The 24533-nt window shown below is 49.4% G+C and overlaps 11 protein-coding genes across 11 annotated transcripts; 5 read left to right on the top strand and 6 right to left on the bottom strand.

Moving 5' to 3' along the window:
* Window positions 1-191: 191 nt before the first annotated feature.
* Window positions 192-1226, bottom strand: EURHEDRAFT_404895 (putative mitochondrial carrier protein; the record flags this gene model as incomplete). The annotated part of the gene is made up of 2 exons (XM_040780346.1): window positions 192-1111; window positions 1172-1226. The coding sequence occupies 2 exons, from the start codon at window positions 1224-1226 to the stop codon at window positions 192-194; spliced, it is 975 nt and encodes a 324-aa protein (XP_040636418.1).
* Window positions 1227-1660: 434 nt separating this feature from the next.
* Window positions 1661-3249, top strand: EURHEDRAFT_543102 (ceramidase; the record flags this gene model as incomplete). The annotated part of the gene is made up of 4 exons (XM_040787412.1): window positions 1661-2170; window positions 2234-2456; window positions 2502-3018; window positions 3069-3249. The coding sequence occupies exons 1-4, from the start codon at window positions 2078-2080 to the stop codon at window positions 3247-3249; spliced, it is 1014 nt and encodes a 337-aa protein (XP_040636417.1). The 5' UTR covers window positions 1661-2077.
* A 259-nt stretch (window positions 3250-3508) lies between these two features.
* Window positions 3509-5045, bottom strand: EURHEDRAFT_461730 (putative toxin biosynthesis protein; the record flags this gene model as incomplete). The annotated part of the gene is made up of 4 exons (XM_040784745.1): window positions 3509-4409; window positions 4478-4586; window positions 4640-4778; window positions 4848-5045. 4 exons carry the CDS (start codon window positions 5043-5045, stop codon window positions 3509-3511), a joined length of 1347 nt encoding a protein of 448 aa, XP_040636416.1.
* Window positions 5046-5749: 704 nt separating this feature from the next.
* On the top strand, window positions 5750-8493 carry EURHEDRAFT_461982 (BRCT domain-containing protein; the record flags this gene model as incomplete). The annotated part of the gene is made up of 4 exons (XM_040784770.1): window positions 5750-5839; window positions 5909-6345; window positions 6401-7799; window positions 7855-8493. The coding sequence occupies 4 exons, from the start codon at window positions 5750-5752 to the stop codon at window positions 8491-8493; spliced, it is 2565 nt and encodes an 854-aa protein (XP_040636415.1).
* Window positions 8425-9722, bottom strand: EURHEDRAFT_388484 (ESCRT-II subunit protein VPS25). The gene is made up of 3 exons (XM_040779747.1): window positions 9356-9722; window positions 8827-9303; window positions 8425-8777 (listed from the first exon to the last, which is right to left on the bottom strand). Exons 2-3 carry the CDS (start codon window positions 9281-9283, stop codon window positions 8665-8667), a joined length of 570 nt encoding a protein of 189 aa, XP_040636414.1. The 5' UTR covers window positions 9284-9303; window positions 9356-9722; the 3' UTR covers window positions 8425-8664.
* A 240-nt stretch (window positions 9723-9962) lies between these two features.
* trm8 (tRNA (guanine46-N7)-methyltransferase) lies at window positions 9963-11095 on the top strand (the record flags this gene model as incomplete). The annotated part of the gene is made up of 3 exons (XM_040784772.1): window positions 9963-10132; window positions 10181-10368; window positions 10419-11095. The coding sequence occupies 3 exons, from the start codon at window positions 9963-9965 to the stop codon at window positions 11093-11095; spliced, it is 1035 nt and encodes a 344-aa protein (XP_040636413.1).
* A 535-nt stretch (window positions 11096-11630) lies between these two features.
* On the bottom strand, window positions 11631-14741 carry EURHEDRAFT_415083 (LIM domain protein). Its single transcript, XM_040782596.1, has 3 exons — window positions 14461-14741; window positions 12243-14305; window positions 11631-12191 (listed from the first exon to the last, which is right to left on the bottom strand). Exons 1-3 carry the CDS (start codon window positions 14477-14479, stop codon window positions 11862-11864), a joined length of 2412 nt encoding a protein of 803 aa, XP_040636412.1. The 5' UTR covers window positions 14480-14741; the 3' UTR covers window positions 11631-11861.
* Window positions 14742-15150: 409 nt separating this feature from the next.
* Window positions 15151-18302, bottom strand: EURHEDRAFT_379857 (exosome catalytic subunit DIS3; the record flags this gene model as incomplete). The annotated part of the gene is made up of 2 exons (XM_040779217.1): window positions 15151-18053; window positions 18107-18302. 2 exons carry the CDS (start codon window positions 18300-18302, stop codon window positions 15151-15153), a joined length of 3099 nt encoding a protein of 1032 aa, XP_040636411.1.
* Window positions 18303-18541: 239 nt separating this feature from the next.
* On the top strand, window positions 18542-19789 carry EURHEDRAFT_415081 (carbon-nitrogen hydrolase family protein). The gene is made up of 5 exons (XM_040782595.1): window positions 18542-18608; window positions 18668-18760; window positions 18809-19092; window positions 19160-19238; window positions 19323-19789. The coding sequence occupies exons 1-5, from the start codon at window positions 18597-18599 to the stop codon at window positions 19677-19679; spliced, it is 825 nt and encodes a 274-aa protein (XP_040636410.1). The 5' UTR covers window positions 18542-18596; the 3' UTR covers window positions 19680-19789.
* Window positions 19790-19814: 25 nt separating this feature from the next.
* EURHEDRAFT_415080 (uncharacterized protein) lies at window positions 19815-20758 on the bottom strand. The gene is made up of 2 exons (XM_040782594.1): window positions 20273-20758; window positions 19815-20172 (listed from the first exon to the last, which is right to left on the bottom strand). The coding sequence occupies exons 1-2, from the start codon at window positions 20530-20532 to the stop codon at window positions 20085-20087; spliced, it is 348 nt and encodes a 115-aa protein (XP_040636409.1). The 5' UTR covers window positions 20533-20758; the 3' UTR covers window positions 19815-20084.
* A 105-nt stretch (window positions 20759-20863) lies between these two features.
* EURHEDRAFT_176090 (bifunctional ATP-dependent DNA helicase/ssDNA endodeoxyribonuclease DNA2) lies at window positions 20864-22777 on the top strand. The gene has a single exon (XM_040777870.1). The coding sequence runs from the start codon at window positions 21196-21198 to the stop codon at window positions 22744-22746; it is 1551 nt and encodes a 516-aa protein (XP_040636408.1). The 5' UTR covers window positions 20864-21195; the 3' UTR covers window positions 22747-22777.
* The last annotated feature ends 1756 nt before the right edge of the window (window positions 22778-24533 follow it).

The following is a 24533-nucleotide window of genomic DNA, read 5'->3' as shown; positions in this document are numbered from 1 at the left end:
TATGATGATATGATACCGCATGATTGAGATGAAATGTTATGCTTTTGTTCTTGCATATCGCACATTGCCAATGACCAAGATAAAATCCAAACAGTCCATTACTCCGTATACCCCATGCAAAAGAAAGTGTCACCAGCACAGAACGGATCGGAGATAACCAAAACCCAAGCGTATATAACTAACGTAGACCGTCACAGATGGATCTGATTTTGAGCAGCCCGATGGTTCTCAGCGCGGAGGATAAGTTCCTCATACACGGTCCAAGCGAGGGCCGAACTTAATGCTTTCCTCCCGATCCGCAGCCCAAGACCACCAAAGAGACTGCGCACACCATCTTCATGAATCATCAAGCTAACCGCACGGAGCATATTCCCGTATTTCCCCGGCATAAGCTGCAGCCGGGTCTTAACGGCATCAAACGGGTTGGTAATGGTTGTAGCCAAACCAGCAGCTAACCCACCCGAGACGAAATTAATCGACGACGAGGATGTTGTGGACGCATCCCCATTAGGAGCAGATAATAGGGCGAAACGGCGCTTCAACTGCTCATAAAGCAGGACATAGAGTCCAGCATATGGTGCATCACGCGCGGCAGTTGCCCCGAACCCTGAGAATAAACCCCGCATTCCCTCCGTGCGGACGATATCCCGCCCCGCCCCGTACAAGCTGCGGTATGCGTAATAATCCGACTCGTAGCGCACCTTGATCACAGTGACCGGCATCATGACGAACCCTGCGGCTACCCGAGCCGCGGCCCCTGTGGCTAGGTTTCCTGAGTTGGAGAGTTTCGGAAGAGCCGAAGTATTAACGCCATTGTTGTTGGCAACGAGAATCGAAGAGCCATTCTGCACTAGCCCTTGTCGCAGGGCATTAAGACTTGTAAAATACAAGGCTGACCCGAAGCCCGTGCGGAGTGCGGAGGGCAGGGTACCACGCCATAACCCGCGGATCGGATTGGAGGAGGAAAGAATGGTTTTGAGTGTTGGGAGGAGGGCGGTGGTTTGGTGGGATTGTTGCACGCGGGTTTTTAAAAGGTCTGCTGGTTGGAGAAGGATGGAGGATGTGAGACCGGAACAGAGACCGGCGGCGAAGTGGAAGGTGGATTTTGATGCTATCCGGAGACGTAGAGGTTAGATATGCACCGCAGAATGGAGAGGGGTAGGCGACGTACATGTGGAGGGTCTCTTCACCTGAGGCGATACGGAATATGCAGCATTATCTGACATTTCTTCGGAAGCTCCGCAGGTTGGTCCTGGTAACCTGCGAGGCTTGGATGGAGGTGGTGGGATGAGTGGAGGTGTGAGGGGTTCAATGGTGTTCCATCACAGAGTAAAAAGGATCAAAAGAAATAAATTAATCAATGCCGAGAGGACCAGCTTGTCATGTATAAAGCAGAGAACACATTCCAATTTTAATGCTTGCAGTTTCTGTAATGTTGAAACTGCGGTGGATGTCACCCAGAGAAGTTGAGGTCATCGGACAGGCGGCCTATGATTGGTCGAAAGATCTATACAGGGCGTACTAGTGTTTATGCACAAATAATGCTCGATTATAATACAATACATAATAATGTCCAGGTTAATCAAGAGGAATATCAATTGCTGTCTCCAGTTAACGAGTCCTAATGGTATTATACGGAGTATGTACAGCTTATATATAGAGTACAGAGCAGTACTCCACCCTCTACCACACCACTGTCTGTGATTGAAGATAGTTCAGTCTGAGACACTCAATGCTTTATCTGACTCTACCCTGCAGTTCTTGTACAGTTCTCATAAAACTGTGCCTGTCAGCATACATTCCTAAACACCAACCACCGACAATCCGCGTAGTCCCGAGCTGACCAATCAATGTCCGGAAAATCCGTCAGTGTCACTGGACGACGTCACATGTTCTGCTGCGAGTTACCAACCCAAGAACGGAAAGTCGGCGATTCAACTCTTTGCTCTTTCTCCCTCTCTTTTCCTTCTGCCTACCCTTTGTCTTCCTCGGGCATCTTCCTCTCATCTCTCCGCCCTGCTATTTTAACAGAGGTAGACAATCCCTCCCGGAGAGACTGAGCGTCCATCCCTCCATAATGCAGTGGCCCTCCCTGCCGTTTTATCCGTACCCGTCTTCCAAGGATGGGTACTGGGGCCCTGTTACATCGACGCTGAACTGGTGCGAAGAGGTATGAAACCCATGTCTCTATTTTCTGGATACCCAGTGAGCTAATGATCGGGCTCTATGACAGGACTACTATGCGACCATCTACGCCGCTGAGATCATCAATACCCTGACCAACTTGTTGTTTATGTGGCTCGGGGTCAAGGGAATTTTGAGCTGTCGCAGGCATAAGCATGACCAAATTTTCCTCATCGCCTACTGCGGTTATCTTGTCGTTGGCACCGGGAGCTTCCTGTTCCATTCGACCCTCAAATGCAAGTGTCCCGGATCCTTCGGAGCGTGTGCTACTGGTGCGCGGGGAACCGTCCATGCTGACCGCGTTTCGTGACAATTAGATCCCATGCAGCTTGTCGATGAGCTCTCCATGATCTACACCACATGTTTGATGGCCTATGCGTCCTTTTCCTACTCGAGGCCAACAGGCGTCCGTTTTGCTCTGGCGATTTCCCTGACCTCGCTCGCCGTTTTCATCACCCTCTACTACCATTACCTACAAGACCCCGTGTTCCACCAAAATGCGTACGCGGTTTTGACAGCGGTTGTGGTTATTCGGAGTATGTATACCATGGAGAAGACCCTTCGTCCGAAATGGCGGGGTACGCGCGAGGAGGATCGCCTTGCACGCGAAAAGCAGGGCTTGCCGGTTCCGACCAGGGAGCACCAACACTACGAGAACGTCCGTGATATGAAGACTCTCAAGACCATGTGGTATATGGTTGGCTACGGATTGAGCATGTTCCTTGGTGGATTTGCTATCTGGAATCTGGACAACATCTTCTGCAGTCAGATTAGGCAATTGCGGAAGACCGTGGGGCTTCCTTGGGGTATTTTCCTCGAGGGTCACGGCTGGTGGTATGTTGCTCTCTTTTTTAGACCTCGACTGCAAGCTGATAAGTCAACAGGCACATCATGACCGGTCTTGGCGCGTACTTGTATATCATTTGGGGAATTTGGTTGCGTCATTGCTTAAACTGTCGTCAGGAGGAATATTACTTATGGTGGCCTCATACTTGGAACATTCCCGAAGTGATCCGTATCAACAACAGCAAGCACGAAAACGGATCGGTGAAGAAGTCGAACTGAAGCTCTTGGAGTTATCTTCTCTGGATTTTTAGATTTAAAATGATTCCCTCTAACGTTGCTGGGGCCAGGAGCTCCAGGGAAAGACTTTGATGTCTCACTAAGTGTGTCTATTGGACTTTGCCGGAACATTGGCGTTTGAATTGGCAAATCTATTAAATTATAGACTTGGTCTATATATACAAAATACCGACAAAACAAGTCCTAATGCATGGTGCAACATCTCTATACTCTCACGTAATGCGTATGATGGACAGAATGATCATAGCTTGGATGACGTCTTCTTGGGTTTCCTCACAGGAGGAGGAACGTGTTCCTTCCATCTCTCATCAATGGTGACCTTTTGAATCTTGGACTTCTTGCTCCATCCAGCCTTGAAAGCCTGATCTTCATCCTGCCACCGCTGCAACTCCTGACCTAACCAGGTGCTGCCAGCTTCGGCGCATTGAATGGGCGCTTCCTGCGCAACAAGGTGCCCAATTTTGTCGAGGATGACGTTGCGTACTCGTCCAGCCTGGGCACCACCACTTCCACCGATACCAGCCCCCGTCGTAGCTATTTTCTCCGCATTGACCTCTGGGAGAGAAATATCCGACTGAGAGCCGAAAATATACAGAACACTTGGTCTGAGATGTGGGAGCTGCGCAAAGATCCATCTCGATTCTGGTCGGTAGAATGGGTATACATCTAACGACTTCGGGTCTAGATCGGGATGCGTCACTTTGTTCACGGGAATATTCGTCCCGGGTGGCCTATCGTAGTTTGGCCGCGAAAAGGTAAAGACTTCTTGATGGAGGGTGCTGGTCAATGTAACTGGGTGGTTTTCGTATCTGTCTTTGGCATCTTCCCCTTTCAGCTGCGACTCATCGAGTGGGTGGATGGCTGTCGGTAAATCACGGAGACCATATTTCATCCAGCGATCTAGGACGCGAGGATCCCAGGCTTGGTAAAATGGGCTCTTCTTGTATGATTCTGCGGCAGCTTTGCGCGAAGGCCAGATGTCTCGGCGGTAGGTGGAGAGTTGGGTTGTTTTGGCGATTAGACTTGTAGGCTGGGTAGGCTGGGAGCTTGGGGGTTCGAGTGTGCTAGATTGACGTTGGATCACGGGGTCTAGGAGGATAAGGGTATGGAAGAGGCGCGGGTGGATTAGGGAGAGTTGTGCACTGTGGGAGGAAGTTCAAGAGTTAGCCAATGCCATGTAGAGATGCTTCGTGAATGGTGGGGAACGAACAGATGCGCACCGCCCATGCTATGCCCAATTCCAACCAGAGGACGGGGCATCTCATCGCGCTTCAGGTTGATGAAATGAAGCAGATCCCGCGGGTGGTCGAACCAGCTAGCTGTTTACTGTCAGATATATGGACTCGTTGTCTCCCCAATGCGACAAACATACGGTCATTCCCCAGGCGATCCTCGTTGACAACGCTGCTCCGGCCTTGATGCGCGACGTCGGCGATCCAGATACTTCGGATGCGAAACCCACTTGCTTTCGAGCGAATATAAATTTCCTCCCAAAGAGGCTCGTATAATTCCTATTGTCAGAACAAGACTCGAGTCAGCTTGTCAATACGAGCCTCAACCCTCCGGGAAGAATATTTCACCTTGGGAAACCCATTAGCATGCGCTCCAATAATAGTGACATCTCCCGGTTGCGGATTCGGATTATCTAGAGGAATATACTGCTTCACGGCCAGATACAGCGTCTCTTCTTGTTCGTTCGCCGTGGCTGCAGGGTACTCTCGGATATGCTCGCCGGGGACGACATGTTCAACGATGCTAAAGGGGCCGGACGTAGCCATGATTCCGGAAATGTTGAATCAACAAGGCTGTGAATATAATGTAGAGGAATATCCCGGGAATTATGTACTTGTATTTCGAGCGTTGCGCATGGTATCAGTTGCCGAGTACATTAGTACGGGGCATTTCCCCACGGGATGTCGCTGATCTCTGGTTTCCGATGAGCCGAGGCACGGAGAAACAGCCGCGGGTGGTGAACCGTCAATAGTACGGGTACTATGACTGGACATCATCGGCTTCTATGAACTGCGAACTGCTTATTCGTATGAACATCAACATCGTCATTGTATCGTTGTCTGTTTCAAGCTTAGATAGAGTTGCGGCTCCTCGTGATTGGCGATCATTATGACACTACAGCAGCGGACATACTATACAAGACACTACAAAACAAAAAAAGAAAAAAAGAAAGAAAACTCCCTCCCCTGCAGACTATGAAAATTCACGAATGATACTGATGTCTTGCTATCAACACATACTACATAAGTTTACTATTGCTTCGACATGCCCAATCTGAGTAAAAGTGGTTTATCGCACGTGACCAGGCGTCGCTTTTTCGCGTCGCGTGGCACTTCGAGGTCATTTGGTTTGTTCTGGAACATGCAGTCAGACTTTTCTCTTATCAGTGCAGCTTTCTATTTAATCTAAATACCATATTCTATCTTTTCATTTTTAACCCAAAACAACAGAGAAAGAAAATCACCCGGCCATGGTGGACGAAGAGGGGGAGCAGCTTTTCAGCAACTGTAAGGTCTGCATCATCTGTTCAAAGGACCTTTCTCAGGATACGGCGCAGCAGGTACGTGCGCTTATAGGATTGCCATTTTTGCGCATTGCTATGAATATCTATTAACTCCATGGATTGCAGCTCGCATCCACGCTCGAAGAATACGGCGGGGAATCGGTCATCTGGGAACCCCCGTCTCCATTCCCACCTCTGGAGGAATTCTCCCACCTTATCAGCTTTACTATCGACTTCCCCGCCTTCGATGCTGCTGTCGATTCCCTAAAACCTGTGGTGAAGCCTCAGTGGCTGCGTGCGTCTTTGGAAAAGAAGAAGGTGGCCAATCCCCGCCAATACAGCCCCGACCCGCGCCTCTTCTTGAACGATGTGGTTGTCACCTGTGGTGATATTCCGGAGGGTGATAAGGATGCCATTATCGGTGGAGTACTGGCAAAGGGTGGCATATACAGTCCCAAGGTGACGAATGCGGTTACGCATTTGGTGGACTTGACAGCGGACTCTGATAAGGCTCGGGTGGTCTTGGGCAAGAGACCGAACGTGAAAGTTGTGTTGCCGCATTGGTAAGTATTACGTTTGTACTGGTTGCATAATAGTTCTGAATTAATCACATCGCAGGTTCGATGACTGCTTGAAGCTCGGAAGACGCATCGACGAGCGTCCGTACACTCTCCCCGATCCGGAAATCCTACGTGCTGCTCCCAATGCGCCAATTCGCTCGTCAGAAAACAGAGATATCATCGGTGCATCAACACCTGCCCCATCAACCTTGCCTACCCCTGTCACATCCCCACAGACACGACCACATCTCGATGTGTTTGGTGGTAAAAACATCATGTTCTCGAAAGATCTCGGTATTGGCTCGCATCTTCGTGAGACAATCCAGGAAATCATCACGGAAGGTGGGGGATTCACAACATCGGACGTCTATGAGGCAGACATGTTCATCTGTCGCTACAGAGAGGGAGTTGAATATCGCGTCGCGTCGAGATTGAACAAGGAAGTCGGAAATTTGGCCTGGCTCTATCACCTTATGACGTACAACACCTGGACCTCACCAATGCGCAGGCTGTTGCATTACCCCATCGCTCGTACTGGCATTCCCGGGTTCAAAGGACTGAAGGTCAGCTTGTCCAACTACATCGGCGAAGCAAGAGTCTACTTGGAAAACCTCATCGTTGCGACGGGTGCGGAATGCACAAAGACACTGAAGCAAGAAAATACCCATCTCGTTACTGCCCACGGACACAGCGAGAAATGCACAGCAGCAAGGGAATGGGGATTACATGTAGTTAACCACCTATGGTTGGAGGAGAGTTATGCGAAGTGGAAGTTACTATCGACCTCGGAACCCCGATATACGCATTTCCCCAGAAGGACCAACTTGGGCGAAGTAGTTGGTCAGACGAGGGTTGATAGATCAGTTGCCGAGAATCTCTTCTTCCCGTCTTCGGAATCTCATCAGGAACAGGCACCATCAAGTCCACGACGGACTATGAAAAATAAGGACCAGAATACAACAACAGCCCCTGCTCCCGAAGAGTCGTCGAAGATGGACATTGATTCCCCGGAGCCAGCAATCGCTACTCCTCGAATAACCACCACCTCACGGAAGAACTTAGAGAACAGCAATAAAAAGCTACAGACACCCGCCAGCGCACGACTTACCTCTGAGGGCAAGGAGAATGAAACACCGTCCTCGTCGAGCAGCCGGAAGTCCAAGGACGCTGCTGCCGCCAAGCTGCATGGATACGCACCTGACCTTGCGTTATACGAGAAGGAGATGAAGCGTGTTGGTGGTGTGATTTACGGTGGTCGAAAGAAGACAGATGAGGACAGAATACAACTGGACAATCGCAAGAAGCGGAGATCAATTGATCCCCAAGAGGAAAGCGACGCAGAGGAGGCTACGGATGCCAAGAGGCAGAAGAAGTCGAAGCCTCCTGTTGCCATGCATCTACTGATTACTGGGTATCAGAAGTGGGTAGGAAACCTGAGGAAAGAGGATGCGGATAAGGTTTGTTCTCTTGACAATGCATCAAATAAGCGTGACACTTGTTAACCATGGACAGCGACAACTTCGAGACCTTGGAATCTTGGTTGTTCAAGATGCACGAAAATGCAGCCATCTTGCCGCCCCGTCTATCCTTCGAACGCCCAAATTTGTCAATGCCCTAGCCTACGCTCCCGTCATTGTCAACACTGAGTTCATCACTCAGTGTTTGAAAAAGAACGAACTCCTGGACTCCAGAGACTTCGAATTAGTGGATAAAGCTGCCGAAGAGCGGTTCTCCTTTTCGCTCAAGGAAGCAGCTAACAAAGCGAAGCAAAACAAAAACAAACTTCTGCAAGGCTACAACATCTATTGTGTTGAAACCATCCGCGGAGGCTTTGATGCATTCAAGTCCATCGTCGATGCGAACGGCGGCAACTGCCTTTTGTTCCGGGGACGTGTTTCGCACAAGGTACAGCAGCAGGACAGTCATTATGCGAGCAGCGATGAAGAGCTAAGTGAGAAGGAAATTTATCTGCTCAGCAGCGTTGCTCCTGAGCACAAAAAAATTTGGCCGCGATTCCGCCAGATAATGGAAGAGATTGGCAAAACACCGCGGATTGTGCGCGTCGATTGGCTGCTCGATATGGCTATGTCGCAGGAGCTGCATGCAGCAGACAATTACGAGTTGGATGAAGAAACTGTCGAGCAGAACTAGTTTTCTGGTGACGATGTTAACAATTGTTGATTTATTTGGATGTGGAAGCCAACCTTGTATATACCATGCTCCGGAATATCGCCATGGACATTTCTTGTCCGTCGTCGTTGTGATTTTGTTTAATGAAATAATGAAATATCCGCAACCTGCGCACCTCAAAATATTCTCCCTCTAGAAGAACTTGACGCCTTCCTGGCCTTCACTGCCAAAGACCTGAGCCTTGCCACGCTTGACCAGGACATTGAGAGATCTGAACATGACCTCCTGTTCCATTCCGTGCCATTCTAGAGAAATCAGCAACTGTTTGAACTAGCGGAGCTGGAGCGAACACACCTTGTGAAGCGGTACCTTTGCCCTCAATTAACTCATATACCGTAAGCACCGTATTTTTCTGCCCAGTTATCTCAACCCAGTCCGCCAATATCTCCGCCCACTCCTCCGGCCTTCTCCACCAAACCCACGCAACAGTCTTACTCCCCCCATCAATCCACTCTGTTCTTCTCCCTCCACCCCCTTCTTCCTCCGCCTTGGCCATCCAATCCAACACAGCCCGTGCCTCACTAAGACCCAGACGTTTCCGGAGCGCGGCGTTGTGGAATAGTGGGCTTTCGACGGCTTCAATGAGGGAGATGCGGTAGATGCAATGATGGCGGCAGTAGGATTGGATTAGGGAAGACCATTTTTGAAGTTGCGAAAGGCGGGTTGAGTTGTTTGGTTGGGGGGTGAAGAAGGGTGGGAAGGAGTAGGTTGGGGGGAATTGAAAGGGAGTTGCTGTGGATGGAGTATCCATGCTGATCGAGCCCTTTCAGTCTGATAAATTGCTTAGTATGGTACATAGAAGTATAGATTTGGGGTCTCGTACTGATTCGAAATCGAATGCGGAGGAGGGGTCGGTAATCAAGATCTTATTGGGACGACAGCAGGTTGAGAGAATAGTTATGGTTGATACAAGTAGATACTACCAGGCCAAAATAAAGACAAGGCAGATCAACAATCATCTGAGACGTATCATAGACAAAATCCAACCTTCGCTTGTATGGTGATAAGTCAATGAAGCCAATTAACTAGGCAAAATCATATCATGTCGTCGGTTACCGCCTCCAAGGCGGTGACATGCTATTGCCTATTCAGGGCTCATATCGACGATATTCGACAAAGTACCCTAGTGCTAGAAGGGTAATACAATGCCAGACATTCACCGTACAGGATGCTCCAGCTGAAGCTGCCATATGAATAAAAAAGCCAATGTAGGAGGATGGTGAGGAGTTCTTAAACTGGAGCATGAATGGTTGGCATAGATCTGTCCCACCGGCAGTAAATCTCTCCGCCTTGACAAAATTCTCCACAAAACGTAATCCACATCGCCTTTGCGAAACTGCATACCATTGATTCTCCAAAGAGCAAGGTTTTCTTTCCGGATATCGTTGACCGCTCCCCACTTTCTATCCCGACAGAGTCATTGCTACACCATGACACCACCCCCCTCGAAGCGCCAAAAGCGCATCGCGGAAGATACGGCCGCGACTCAATTGAACGAGGAAAAGAATGATAGCAAAAATGGAGAGATTAAGATGCCCAAGAAAAAATTCTACCGACAACGTGCGCATGCGAACCCATTTTCGGATCATCGATTGGATTAGTACGTCTATTTATCAATGTTAAAGAATGCGCTGCTAACCAAACCTAGTCCCCTAAGCCCAGCGCACATGGATTGGTCACCTCATTACCCGGCGTTCGTGGATCCAGACTCGTCCAAGATAAACCTGAGCGGTGCGCGCAAACTATTAAATGATGTTGAGGTTGTCGATATCGGGTGTGGATTTGGCGGGTTACTCGTTGGCCTTGCGCCGTTGATGCCGGATACTTTGCTGCTTGGTTAGTAATTGACGGACTATGGAGAGATGATTATGGCTAATACAGCACAGGAATGGAAATCCGTACCCAAGTCCTCGACTATGTACGAACCCGCGTTCGAGCCCTCCGGTACCAACAGAGCCAACTTAAGAACTCCTCCGCCTTATCAACCTCTCAACCCCAAGAACTCACTTCCTCCGAACTACAACCCAGCCTTGACCCTTCAGCCACATCCGACGATACCCCCACCACCGTCATACCAGGCAACTACGAAAACATCTCCGCAATCCGCAGCAACACGATGAAATTCCTTCCCAACTTCTTTGCCAGAAGCCAGTTATCCAAGATCTTTATCTGTTTCCCGGATCCGCACTTCAAAATGCGCAAGCACAAAGCCCGTATAATCTCTGAGACTCTTAATGCTGAATACGCCTATGTGCTGCGGCCTGGTGGTTTGATGTACACTATCACGGATGTGGAGGAGTATCATCACTGGATTCTTAGGCATTTTCGACAGGGGAAGTCAGCAGCGCAGGAGGATGGTAGCGCTGCTGGTGAGACCAAGATTGGTACTGTTGGTGATGTTACGGATCTTTTTGAAAGGGTGTCTGAGGATGAATTAGAGCGTGATCCCTGTGTGCAGGTTATGAAAGAAGCAACGGAGGAAGGGAAGAAGGTCACGAGGAATAAAGGTCATAAGTTTGTGGCTGTCTTTCGCCGCAAGGATGACCCGGAGTGGCCTGCTTAAAATTGTTTAGTTGTATATATGGACTAGCACTTTGGCGTAACATTCATATCGATAGCTTTCTACCTATGTATCTCCAAATGCGATCTATGCCTTGTTGCCTTATTGCGGGGGAGCTGCTGACCGCCCTTCCCACCGCCTGTATTTGAGAGGTAGGAAAAAGGTCCTCAGAGGCAAGACTTTGCAGGGCGTCCAAAACCCTAGACGTGCCAGAGAACTGATCAAAGATTGATATTCATATGACTTGGGATAAAGTAAGAGTTGAAGCCTCATCTCAGATGCGATACAATCATTTAGAAGCTAAATAGAGAACTCAGGACTCGACAGCATTGGGCCAAAAAGATGCCATGATGCCAATACGCAGGAAAGAGCTGTGAGGACTGACAAAAAGGAAGTGTGGCGTAGAGAATAAGTCTTCGGTAAACAGAAAGAACGAGAAATGGGCATGGGGAGGAAGGCCTAATAAGGAAACAATGAGGCTTTGCAGTGAAAAAATTCCAATACTATAGGACTGGTCCGGCTGGACCTTTCCTTCTGGGGAGCCAACAGTCTACTAACATTCTGTCAACATTCGTCAAAACTAACATACTCCAAACGACGGAGTCTCACACTAGCTGCTAAAATACATGCAATGTTATATCGATAAGAAATTGACAAAGATGACTCCCGCTTGCTATCACATGCAATGCAATTTGACCCGTAAATGCAAAAGAAAAAAAAATCTCCTCAAAATGCCAATAATTGTTCAGGCCGAAGCCAGCCGCTGCAATCAGCACCTAAGTGAAGCCGACTTAAGCCGGATGGACTCGCAGTCCTCGCAAATGGCCAACTGAACCGGACCTCCAATGATTCGGCCTTTGGCAGTCCGCTTGGGTTCTCCCTCCCGCACGAAGAATCGACCGTTGGGACCGAAGCCATTGCCACACTCGTGGCAGTTGAAGCACTCATCATGCCATTGCCCGCCAATGGCAGAGATAACCACATCCTCCTGCACGGGCTTCTTGCAGCCCATGCATTTAGGAGCTGTACGGCGAGAATAACATTGAAGGCACCAAGCGAAGCCGTCCTTTTCAACAAATGGTGTTTGCGAATCGAATGGCTGTGATAGTCAGTGATTGGGGCCGTAAGCAATAGGTAGAAAAACACTTACATCACCACATTCAGCGCAGAAGAAATGGCCGACATGCCATTCAGATCCACAAGCCACAACCACTTCGCCTTCAATGGGCGTTTTGCAGCTCTTGCATCTCGGGCTGAACAGTTCGTGGAAGTCCAGATGGCAGTAGAATCGGACGGCACGCGCCTCTTCATCATCAACGGGCGTTTGCGCTAATCTTTCATTCCGCTTGGTCTCAGGCTCTTGGTAGAACCCAATACATTCCAGAGGAATTTGGCAATGGGAGCACACGAAGCATTCTGGATGGAACCGGGATCCAGTTGCTGTAACAATTTTTCCTGCAATTGGGAGGGTGCACGATTCACATTTTGCGGTTGGGACACCAGCACGGGTGTATGGGGTGTACCATCGATTCTGCGGTGCCGCTGGCTGTTTCCTGGGGGAGGTCGGGCGTTGCTTGTTGTCCCTTGACGGCTCCGGTAGAGGTCTTGAGCTGGCTTCTATCTCCGAGATTGTTGGCTCCTTATTGTCAGGTAGGTTGATCACCGGGATCGAAGGTGCTTCAGACACTTGGATTGAGGGTGTCTCCGATATTTGAATCGCGGGAGCGTCAGATACTTGAATCGTAGGGGCTGCCAGTGGTATTGGGGAAGGAGATTCACGGCCTATTAGACTATTGCGATTGCGACCGGGTGATGCTGCCTCAGTCGGCTTCCAGGTGGGATCAAAGCTCACGATCGGCCTACCAGTCTGGTCACTGACAGCACTCGGCATAGGGAGGTTTGAACTTCGATCTGTGCGTTTTTTGCTCGTGGCTGCACGAATATCGTCACCGCGAATTTCAAGGCCATCTTTTGTTTGGGCAATCTCTTCTTCCGCAGCCTCTGCCACAGGGTCAGGTTGGGTGATGGCCTCGTTCACCGTGTATTCTGGATTTCGCGACTGGGTCTGGGAGCTTCTGTGGAGATCGAACTTGGCGAGTTTGTCCACAAAAGACAGACTGCCGAAACGGCTAGGAAGTGGTCGAGAGCCTCGTGGGAAAATATTCCGTGGTCTGTTCCTCAAAGCGGACGAGTCGGATCTTGAAAAGTCGGGCCGATCATTGGTAGGATTGGACTGTAATTCTTCTGGCTCCTCGTAGATCTGATCATTCGGATTACGAAAAATTCCTTTTGATGCCTCGTTGCTGAACGTGGTCTTGTTGGACCCGTTGATGTCAACTGCGGGCGTGGACGAAGTCTCCTCAGATGGCAACGCAAAATTTACCTTCAAATTCTTGCGGAATAAACTGTTCCTCTTAGGGCTAGACTCCTCCCCATTTGAATCCGTCTGGCTTTGTCTGCCGGGTGAGTCCTCCAGGCCAAGACCATGGGGCCCGTCAGAGGAACTATCTGATGCCGACTGGCGGCTATTCCGTCGCGGGGAAGACATGAAGTTCTTTCGAAATCCGCGGTACTGGCTTGGGGAGCGGTTGGTTTTATCTGGACTTTGACCACGCTTCTCTATGTCGGGGTTTCGATACGGGGCACCAGGGTTCTTGAAAGGCACGCCGGGATTCTGGTGCATCCAAACGAGCTCCGTGGCTTCATCCTGAGCCGCTTGGTGAAGATGAACATCGTCATGAAGATCCACCTCCTCTAGCGCATCCCTCAGAGATCGTGCTTCTGCCTTTTCCATTCGCCGCTGGTCACTTTCTTTATAGGCGGCATTGGGCGAGACCGAAATGGGACGAGAGAATATTTGAGGGGGTGAGATATTCTTCCGGATGGGAATAGTTCTTGGCTCGGTAGTTTTTGGTTCCTGGACTAAGGGCCGGCCCGCGGAGCTTCCGTAGGACATCCGTGAGGGGCTTGAACGGTAGTGAGACATGGCGCTGGTAGCTCGCGGTGGTGAAGCTCGTGACGGCGAACCTTCCTCAACAGCAGAGTCGACAGGCTTTCCACTGGCCACAGCATACGACGACATGGCGGAAGACGCTCGTGGTGGTGAATTCCCCTTAACCTGCTGAGCGGTGGAGCCCGGTGGTTTGGATGGAAGCGGTCTGGAACCGCTAGGACGAAGCGGTCGATTTGTCCGGAGATCTTTCAAGTAGTTGGCTGGAAGGGAATCGACGAGACCTCAATCAGCAACGAAGCTCTCTCAACATAAAACAGAAAAGAAAAAGAATAGAACAACAACGGTGTCACTCTGCCAACGCTTCCCAGCGACACAGGAATGTGAATGACTCAGCGAATTCCGAACAGCATCTTACCAAACTGGTCATCGGACATGTATGACGGACCGGGAGGAGAGACCTTCCGCTGGCCATCTCGGAGGGAATGATGGTGTTGATGATGTCTCTGGATCATCATGTCTGGGTAGATTGAAGATATTTCATCCGAAGCTGAGAAGAGGCACGGAATACGTACAGAAGAAGTAAGAGGGGATGCAGGGGGAGTAGAAGAAGGAGAGATAGAGAGAGAAGGTTACCGACAGACAGCGTGGAGATGTGACTTGGCAGGGCGATGAAGTCACTGTACAGATAATACGCCTAGACGCTTCTTTTTATGCATCTGAGAGGTCAATTGTAATTGTTAGATCGGCCACTTAAATATTAGCCTGAAACGATTGCCGCGCTCGGTCTTTTCTTAGCTGGAGATCATTCTTTCACTAAAACTTGCTTCATCTTTAATTAGTACCCAAGGGGAAATATTTCCCTTGGGGTTCTTTATATCAACCACGGTTGTTGCGACGCCGGGACCATGTTTGCAGTGTTTGTTCTATTTGCCCTCTTTGCAAAACAAACAAACGCTGTCACGGGCAACGCGGGGTAATAGCTGAATCAGCGCCATTGTGCATATGCATAACCATGTGCATAATGCAGGTTCATGTTTTGAATGGACTTGATAATTAATGATGTAGTTCATTTATCACCTTAAAAACAAATATTAAGAAATGGCTTTTATTTTCCTGTCCCCATCACCAAAATCCGCACCCTTCTCTTCCCAGCACCCCGGCCTTCCTCCTTGATCGAGCTGACATTCACCTGCACCTTCTGGAAGAGCTCAACCGTCACACCCCGTTCCTTCTCTGGGTGACCCTTCTCTGAGACCTGCAAGGTATACTCCTCCCGGTCGAATTCTGTCTCCCGGCGGATAGCCAGCTCGCGTCGGTCTTCGACAGACCGCACCGCCGACTCACCGGGGAGCACAAAGTCCTCCAGACGAACGACACCCTCGATACCAAACCGGGGTACAAAGACCACCACGCCGTTCTCAAACACTCGCATAACGTATCCCTCCTCATCAATGCCAGTGTCAATGCCATCGGCCGCGAGCTTCTCACCACGAGCCTTCAAGGCCTGTCCGACGTAGTACTCGATGCTAGCACGTCCGGCGAATTGACCATTGCGATGACGGTAATTGATGTTACGGCAGATATCTTCGAGCCTGTTACGGGTGGTAATACCCTCAATTGAGGCTCGGCCGTCTTCGCCCTCGTAACCAATGGCGGACGCGAGTTGTCGGTGAACCATCAAATCCGCGTATCGTCGAATGGGCGAGGTGAAGTGCGTGTAGATGGGCGATGCCAAACCATAGTGGCGGAATTCAGATTCAGCATGAGCACCAGCGGAGAAATACTCTGCGGAAGTCATGCAACGAGTCGCCAGAATACGAACGAGCGTGTTGAAGAACGGATTCTTCGCGTCCGCGCAGCGATCCAATGAGTCAGCGAGTGCCCTAGAGCTAGATATGTCAAGTTCCATGTTCCGCTTCTTGGCGAGCTGATTGATGAGTTCTTCAAAATTCTGCGGCGGCGGAGTGGCATGTCGCCGCAATAAGGCTGTTTGGGAGAAGGCGCTGTAGATTTTGGCGGCAACCGTAATATTGGCGTGAAGCATGAATTCCTCAACTAGACTATTGGTCTCCAGCATCGCTTTAGTCTTGACATCCGTCAAGGGATCTCCGACTTCGTCGTTGTCCGTCTCAATCCGGACTTCTGGCGAGGCGAGGTTCAGTGCACCCGCATCCATACGCTTCTGGCGAAGGATTCTGGACATATGGAGCAAGGTCCGCATGCTCTGCGTCAGTTCGTCATTCTGAGACTTATCATCGATGCGCAATTGTGCTTGCTCGTAACTGAAAGCCTCGCGTGATCTAATAACAGACTTGGTAAAGTCTGCCGAAACAACTTCGGCGTTGGGTGTCATCTCCCACAGGACCGAGAAAGCATAACGTTCCACATAGGGTTTGAGAGAGCAAAGGTCTGTACCAAGCAGATGCGGGAGCATATCAATACGCTTGTCGACTAGATATACAGTGGTTCCACGAAGGCTTGCCTCGAGATCCATTGCATTGTTTGGCTTGACAAAGTGAGACACATCGGCAATGTGGACACCCACCTCAAAGTTACCGTTCGGCAGAGGCCGTGCGTGAAGGGCGTCATCAATATCTTGACAGCCAGGCGGGTCAATACTGCAAATGAGGAGGTCTCTAAGATCTCTCCGTCCCTTCCACCCGACATCTTCTTTGCTCGCAGGAACCTTCCAGTCATGCCCTTGAGGCGGGAGGCAATCGAGAACCACTTTGGGAAAGGGCTTGTATTGGACATCGTATTCGAGAAGCAGAGCTTCCGTCTCCGCGCCCTTGGTCTCCAGTTCACCCAAAGAACGTATAAAGTGTCCAGTGGGATATCGAGAATCCCGATCCCAGGCGTCAATCGTGACCAGGATCCGCTGGCCCAATAAATCCCCTGCTTGGCGAGTTCGGACCCTGATCTTGGGGACCTTCTTGTCCATAGGTAGCACGAAGACATTCTGCTGTCGCCGACCAGAACTAGCTTGCACGCCTGTCGAGCCTGAGTCGACATGCCCAACGTATTGCCTCCAGTTTCGCTTGATAACACCAACAACTCGAGCAGTGGGCTGTGGTTGGCCTTCGGAGTTCTTGCCATGGGCTTTACGGGCCTCCTCCTGCAATGCCTTACGCTCCCTATCCGTCACCACTGGTTCTGTATCCTCAGTGTCAGGGTTGTCGTTTTTTGTAACCGCTTCTTCGTCGACAATCTTCGTCGATGGAGACTTCCATTGGTCCTTTGGAAGGACTTCAATCCCAACGACATCACCGGCGATGGCTCTGTTGCTGTTATCTCTACCCAATATAAGAAGGGGCTTATCAAACGCCGCGACGTTGACCGACCCTTCCAGATAATTGTACGGCGATACATTGAAGACACCCTGATGTAATGTACCAGCCCTCAGACCTGTCATCAGCTTTGACATAGAGTAATACTCTGGGTAAAACAGCTGTCCATGAGCATCCTTGGTATCCCTTGCCTCTTTAGCCTCATTAATCATGTCCAGTAACCTGTCAGAATCCTCCAAGCCTGACACATAATCAGTCAGTGACAACGCCGTCACATTCTCATCCTTTGCTTTCTGTAGACTCTCCCTATCATCCGTTATCATGACAATAGCCGGGAAAGCCCTATCTTTCTTCTTCTTGGCTGTAAGGCGAAGGTGTTCCGAATACCACTTGGCCACGGTCCGCACCGCTCGGTCATTTCTGTCATTGATCGACTCCTCAGGGCCCCTGCGAACGTGCGTCTCCAATCTGAATTCGTTGAAGAAGAGATAAAAGCGCTTCTCGTCAGTCTTAATTAATGACAACAGGCGGTTGTAGAGCGGTAACGACTGATTTTTCAACTCTTCGAGAACGGTTTGCAGAATGATCACATCATAGAACGCCCCGGTGTGCTCAAACAGATCCATCCCATTCAATAGCGCATTCGTATCGGGGACAAGGTAATGCCCTTGAGGAAAGGCAGCCGTGCCGGCGGGTTTATCAGAGAGAACGAAAGGAGCAACTATTGCACGTTAGCCAAGTTGATCCGTTGTCGCGGAATGAGTTATTTCTCACTGTTCCCATTTGCATCTGCAGGTGCGACCGACGGGCATGTCGAACATAGCTTGGATGAGCAAGGAATATCCTGTCTCAGGTAAAGCTCACGAACAATCTTTTGCACTTTTCCACTTTTCGTGGACCTCACAAAGACTTTGCTGCTAACATTTGCGGCTTGTGGGTTCGAAGAGAAATCACTTCGCAAACTTTTCATTTTGAATATCTACTGAATTGCTGCACTGGGCGTCTCCGGCTTAGCAGCAGATCAATGAGAGTTTTGTAGAAACTTGATTTTTGGTTGCCGTGAAGTTGATGAGAAAAGAGTCCGGCGTCGTGACATTCGGGCTCCGCGCAGAATTGCAGGTCGAGCGATATCAGTGCCGAATTAGGAAGGTCTGCCGACACATCAGCGACATCCAACTGAAGCACATCCTCCATCATTATAACGTTGCACCTCGAACCTCTTAGGCAATTTGAGTATCTGGACGAAGTCTCTAAAGTTATAGCAATGGTCATTGCAGTACGGTTACAAGAGTTCGATTTTCATGTCTGCAATAAGCTACTGATGTATGAGTTCAGGCCGTGGGGCAACTATGCTCGACTGCGAGCATGAATGCAAACCTCGCTCAATGCCAAACATTGGTACGAAAGGCAGTCGCTGCTGGTGCTAAGGTAACTTTGAATCTGATCCATCTACATCTTTATCTGACACTTCTCTAGGCACTGTTTCTACCCGAAGCCTCCGACTACATTGGCTCCTCAGCAGCAGAGACAGTATCACTGGCACATTCGGTACAGGATAGTGAATTCGTCCTAGGTCTCCAAAAGGAGGCTCAGCAGGCAAATCTTCATATCAATGTTGGGATCCATGAGCCTGCGCAGGGTGGCAGGGTGAAGAATACTGTTGTATGGATCAATGAGAAAGGAGACATTACACAGCGATATCAGAAAGTCCACCTATTCGATGTCGATATTAAAGGTGGACCTATGCTGAAAGAGAGCGCGTAAGTGATGGCTCTTGAGAAGGCATGCAAACGACAGTATTTCATGTTGTGCTGACTCCATCTGAAGGAGTGTCGAGAAAGGCATGGAGATTTTGCCTCCATTTGCAACTCCCGTGGGACGCGTTGGTCTCTCTATATGCTTTGATGTAAGTGAAATGAACCCCCTTGCTTCCTGTGTATCGCGGGCATAGGACAATATATTGAGTCAAGCTCACCATTACACCCTACAGCTACGCTTCCCCGAGATCAGCCTGGCATTGAAGCGCCAGAACGCAGAAATAATTACGTACCCTTCGGCATTCACAGTCCCAACAGGAAATGCCCACTGGGAGGCCCTTCTTCGCGCAAGGGCCATAGAGACGCAGTCATATGTGATAGCAGCAGCACAGGCTGGACCTCATAATGAGAAACGAAGGAGCTATGGTCATTCGATGATTGTTAACCCATGGGGAGAAGTCGTAGTGAAACTCGGTGATGAATACAGAGAACCGCAAATTGCAACTGCAGAAATCAATTTGGACCTTTTGGCCAAAATCCGCAAAGAGATTCCGCTGCTCAGGAGAACTGATATATATCCGGAAGTATGACGGTCAAAGTTGTGAAGCAGCCCCATCCTACCGTTGTCGTGTACATAGTTGAATATATCGCATCCTACATAGCCAGAAGTCAGGGCTTTTGCTGCCCTTTTTCCTTTCTCGCCGTAGAGAAGCGCAAGGTAAACACCGTGTTGATGTTGCAGTGAGCAAATGGACTCTTCTGGAAATCTTCCAGAAAATTTTGATTATAACATTCCAGGGAATTAAGTGACATAGTACACGCAAGAAGGTAGAAGAACAGACAAAGAAAAAATGCAATGAAACGACCTGTCTAAAGTAAAAGTGGACCGGCACACCGTATCGTCGTCGTGGGTGCAAGCATCAACCCAGATTGTCATACAAGCCCAATCACTCTATGTACAAAGTACAGAATAATCCCCGGAATATATGATGGCTCTATTTTCTCTGAGCCTTGTCTGGGTCTTCCAGGATACCCTCAGCTTCCAGTCGTCGCCGTGCCTCTTCCAGGGCCCATGTTTGTATCCTATTAATAAGTAAGCTTTTAGTCTTTTCATAGTATGCCTATACCGTGATATGAAAAGTATGACAATATAGCTCAGCTGAGAAAGATGGGGAACACGTACGAAGTGTCCGGCTTGAAGATATATGCGACACCGGCAACGAGCAAGCTTCCAATGAATCCGTAGTACCATAGGTTCTCCCAGCCTTCCTTCACATATTTCTGGCCCGGCTTGACACCGAAAAGGTACCCGGTAGGAGGATCGTAGTGGTCACCATGGTCAGCCGCACGGAGGTTGCTCCGGGTGGAAAAGCCCTGGACATTTTGCGGCCTCCGAGTGAGGAGAGAAGCGCGGAGGCGATTCGAGAAGAGACGGGCAGACATTGTGGGATATGGACGTTTCGGTAAGACTTTGGGGTCTGACGTTCGGAAGGTATTGGCGGTTTAAGGACCCCTGTTGCTCGGAATAGGACAGGACCCGTTAAGGTAAAAAGACAATAATTAGACGCCCTTTCGACCAGCGAAAACGATTGTCTTCGGTTGAATGGTCAAGTCTGCGTAGCTATCGTGGGAGCCGCGATGGACGGAGGGGTGATTAGTGTGGTTAGCGGTGATGTTCAGAAGCCGCAAAAGCCCGGAGTCACGGGTGCCAAGCCAGGAGTTGGGCGCTAATCCCGAACGGGCCATATCCAATCCCGTGCCGCATTTATGCCTGAGGCTAGAAAAATTGACGCGACGCGTCTTATCGCCTTCCGTTTCTGCAGCCCATCTTTTGAGAACACAGACCAGCAAGGGCACCAAGAGGAAGTACGAGAAATTTCCGTACTCTGATCGATATTCTCAGAATCCAATGGGCGGAAGTCCTTTCTTTGGTTGTCTCACAGCCTCTTTATGATCTGAACAGTACGCCTTAGTCAATCGGCTGGTGCATTCTGATACTAATTATGGGGTATAGACTACCCCTGGTATAGCCTACGAAGACTCGCTACCGACATGCTTTGCCATTCCCTCCACAAATGCAATTGAGTTTTGTATAGTACAACGACCATGTCGAAACCCTTCAATTTGTACCCGATTTCCTCGAAGTCCCGCACGAAGTTGGACGCATTCCAATATGACGACAATACTGAGCAAAGTCCTTCCAAGTCGCCGGCCAATTCACCATCGAAATCAAATCATGCATCCAAGGAGAACCAAGCATCATGGCTAGATAGTGTAGTGGATCAAGAGGAGCCGCGGCCCGGCAAAGAACAACCTTTGAGCCAAACTGCGGAAACCAAGCAGGTCAAAGAGTGCCCACAGACTCCCGTGAACAGGCTCCCTTTGGCAGATTTAATTGGCAATGCGGAAGATGCCATCAGCCAGGCTCCAGGACAAGAGTTGACTCCCGAAGATCATGTTATTTGGCAGCATGTCCCTACGAGTTCTAATTCAGGCTCGGTGTCTCGATCGGCACGAGGCAAGAAGCGTCGTCACAGTTTAACCCCGAGCAGTTCCCCTTTAGCAGACAGTTCGAAGTACACGAATCACGAACCTGTAGACATGCAATCTGCCCAAACACTGCTCAAAACGCCACAGAACGATTTGGCCACCGATCTATGGAACAATTACGTCGGGAAAGGTGTTCTGAACGGCAACGGTGACCTCCCTCCGCCCCGCCTGCAAAATCTCCTCTCATCATCCCCCCAAACTCCGGCATCAGTCAAGAAAGGTCGAGATTCATCAGGCTTGAGACGTGCCATCAGCTGTAATGTTGATTGGCCAACATCTAAAGCCAAGCGGAGAAGGGTGGACGGAGATGGCTCGAGAACCGGCCGGAACATTTTCTCTCGATCTAAAAGCAATGTTGTCGATTCCGGGAATACGAAGGCTAAAAGCCTCAGGTCTCTCGTCCAAAGGATGGAAAGTCTTCACAAAGCCCCAGCTGCTCCTGCAGATTCACCTAGCTCGTCACTTGCGCCCGTGCGCACGAATATACAACAACGGGACCGATTAATATCTCTGGCTGGAGATAAAACGGCTTTGGGAGTTTCTGGAAGGGTAGACAGCGAAGATATGGCAAACGCTCTTGGACTAGATTCTCGGGAGTTGCGAGAGACGACTCCTCAAGGATCTTCATCTGAATTTGAGGATGACGACTTGGATATGGATCTCCTTGAATTCGCGGATACCACCTTGGACTCATTCACGGAGCCAATGCAGTCACGCAGTACTGTGCAGTCAGTAAAACCTGTATTCGCAAAAGGGCCTGTCCCAAAGGAACCCCAGAGTTACGACCACAGTATGGAGACAATGCCTCAGGGTACCAGTGTAGGCATGAACAATATAAGTGCTACCAATGATATTGATGAATTCGATGATGATGACAAGCTACCTGAAAATATACACATGGTCCTAGATGGATGCGATAAAATGCCTGTTTCCGCCAGACCAGAATCCTCTCAGCACGCGGCTTTGACAAACCCATCCAAAAAAGTTGAGAAACCAGATTTATCTTCAGGTGATGAATTCGACGATGAAGATCTCGATTTCGAGGCCATCGAACAGTCGATGAGGAATCCAGGTGATGATGGACGAAGTCATGTTTGTCACTCTTAATGGATTTATTTCTTAGAAGTTCGCTAAGTATATAAAAATAGAACATCAGAAATCGGCAGGCTATCAAACGCTATTTGATCGTGGATACTGCAGAGGATACGTATACCACGCAGAAAGGACGCGTTCAGCCAGAGCAGGTCTGTGATGCGCACCTTCTAGCAGAAATTGCCGCTCGCTGACTTCATAAACAGATACTTTTGGTCCAGGATGAGAAGTCCAAACTTAGGAAAATGGTCATTCTGCGTGAATCCTGGTTCGATAGTCCCTGTAGCAAGGATTCATATATCCACTTAATCGGCGAGTTCGATGCACAAGGACATTGTATCGTGGATGATTCTCAAAACATGATCGTTCTGCATCCGGACCACTTGATCTCAGCAACTGTCGTCTCGGATTCGACCAGCTGCCAACGACGAGCCGTACTTCAGGACCGCATCAAATATTCTGGCGACATTGGAAAGCCGCAAGTTTTTGGAAACGTTTTTCATGAAATTTTCCAAGAGGCCATGAAGAAAAACATGTGGGACTTGAGCTCGTTAAAGAACCTGACTACCGATGTCCTGACCAAACATGTCGAAGACCTATATATAATCCAAACGACTATGGCCCAAGCAGTTGAATATGTGATGGGGAGAATCCCGGCTTTGAGATCTTGGGCAGAAACTTTTCTCAGAGTCAAACCCACGGTAGGTACTCGGGAGCCCTTCCTTCTACTTTTGCTAATTTCAAGTTAGAATGAATCCGTTGTTGAAGATCGGAATAGTTCTAAAATGCTTTTGAGTATCACCAAACTCCTCGAAGTTGAAGAACACATATGGTCTCCGATGTACGGGCTCAAGGGAAATGTCGACGCGACAGTGCAAGTTGCCTGTAACGACGGGGAGGGCGACAAAAACCTTGTCATTCCACTTGAACTCAAGACAGGAAACAGGGATACAAATCACGCTCATAGGGCTCAGACTGCCCTTTACACTTTGTTACTCTCGGACCGATATGGTGAGTACAGCTGTGTCGTATCCCCTGGGGAGGGGTCTCTTTGCTAATAGTGAATCCTCAGATGTGGACGTGAACTTTGGGCTACTCTACTACCTCGAAATATCGAAGATCTTCCGTATACGTGGTGTTCGACATGAGCTCCTACATATGATCCAGGAACGCAATCGCCTGGCTGGATATGTGCGTCAAAGACTCCAACTTCCGCCAATGGTGAAAAGACCAGGGATGTGTAATAAATGCTACGCAAAGACACCTTGTTTGATCTATCACAAGTTGGCGGATGATGGGAATGGCGACTCTAGCGGACTGGGTGATGACTTTGAGAAGAACATGGACCATTTGACTCCCCAGCACCAAGTGTTCTTCAAGAAATGGGACCAGCTTCTGACGAAGGAGGAACAAAACATGATGAAATTCCGACGCGAGCTTTGGACTCTGCTGAGTAGTGAGAGAGAGGCTCTTGGCCGCTGCTTCGGAAATGTCGTTATTGAACCAGGATCATCTTCAGATGACAATGACGATGTCAAGATAAATCGGTATCGGTACACGTTTATCAAAAAGCAAGCGTCTTCATCATTCTCTTTTACCGAGTCCCAGCTTACTTTGGGAGAGCCGATTGTGGTATCCGATGAGAAAGGCCATTTCGCTCTCGCGAACGGATACGTGGTTCAAGTCAGTCCCAAGCGTATCACAGTTGCAGTGGATCGGATGCTACACAACGCCAGGACTAAAACGTCAGACTTTGATCCCAAACGGAACCAGTCATTTAAGGGTGTCATGGACATTCTTGA

Source organism: Aspergillus ruber (genome assembly GCF_000600275.1).
Source record: "Aspergillus ruber CBS 135680 unplaced genomic scaffold scaffold00025, whole genome shotgun sequence".
In the NCBI taxonomy this organism is placed as follows: domain Eukaryota; kingdom Fungi; phylum Ascomycota; class Eurotiomycetes; order Eurotiales; family Aspergillaceae; genus Aspergillus; species Aspergillus ruber.
This window is presented reverse-complemented; position numbering and strand designations above follow the sequence as displayed.

Coding starts and splice junctions, on each gene's coding strand:
- EURHEDRAFT_388484 (XM_040779747.1), bottom strand. CDS start 9,283: ATGGATACTCCATCCACAGCAACTCCCTTTCAATTCCCCCCAACCTAC. Junction 8,778..8,826: donor CAAAGGTACCGCTTCACAAG/GTGTGTTCGCTC, acceptor TGATTTCTCTAG/AATGGCACGGAATGGAACAG.
- EURHEDRAFT_415083 (XM_040782596.1), bottom strand. Junction 12,192..12,242: donor TCTGCGCTGAATGTGGTGAT/GTAAGTGTTTTT, acceptor TGACTATCACAG/CCATTCGATTCGCAAACACC.
- EURHEDRAFT_415081 (XM_040782595.1), top strand. Junction 19,093..19,159: donor CCTATGCTGAAAGAGAGCGC/GTAAGTGATGGC, acceptor CTCCATCTGAAG/GAGTGTCGAGAAAGGCATGG. Junction 19,239..19,322: donor GTCTCTCTATATGCTTTGAT/GTAAGTGAAATG, acceptor TACACCCTACAG/CTACGCTTCCCCGAGATCAG.
- EURHEDRAFT_415080 (XM_040782594.1), bottom strand. CDS start 20,532: ATGTCTGCCCGTCTCTTCTCGAATCGCCTCCGCGCTTCTCTCCTCACT. Junction 20,173..20,272: donor ATCTTCAAGCCGGACACTTC/GTACGTGTTCCC, acceptor ACTTATTAATAG/GATACAAACATGGGCCCTGG.
- EURHEDRAFT_176090 (XM_040777870.1), top strand. CDS start 21,196: ATGTCGAAACCCTTCAATTTGTACCCGATTTCCTCGAAGTCCCGCACG.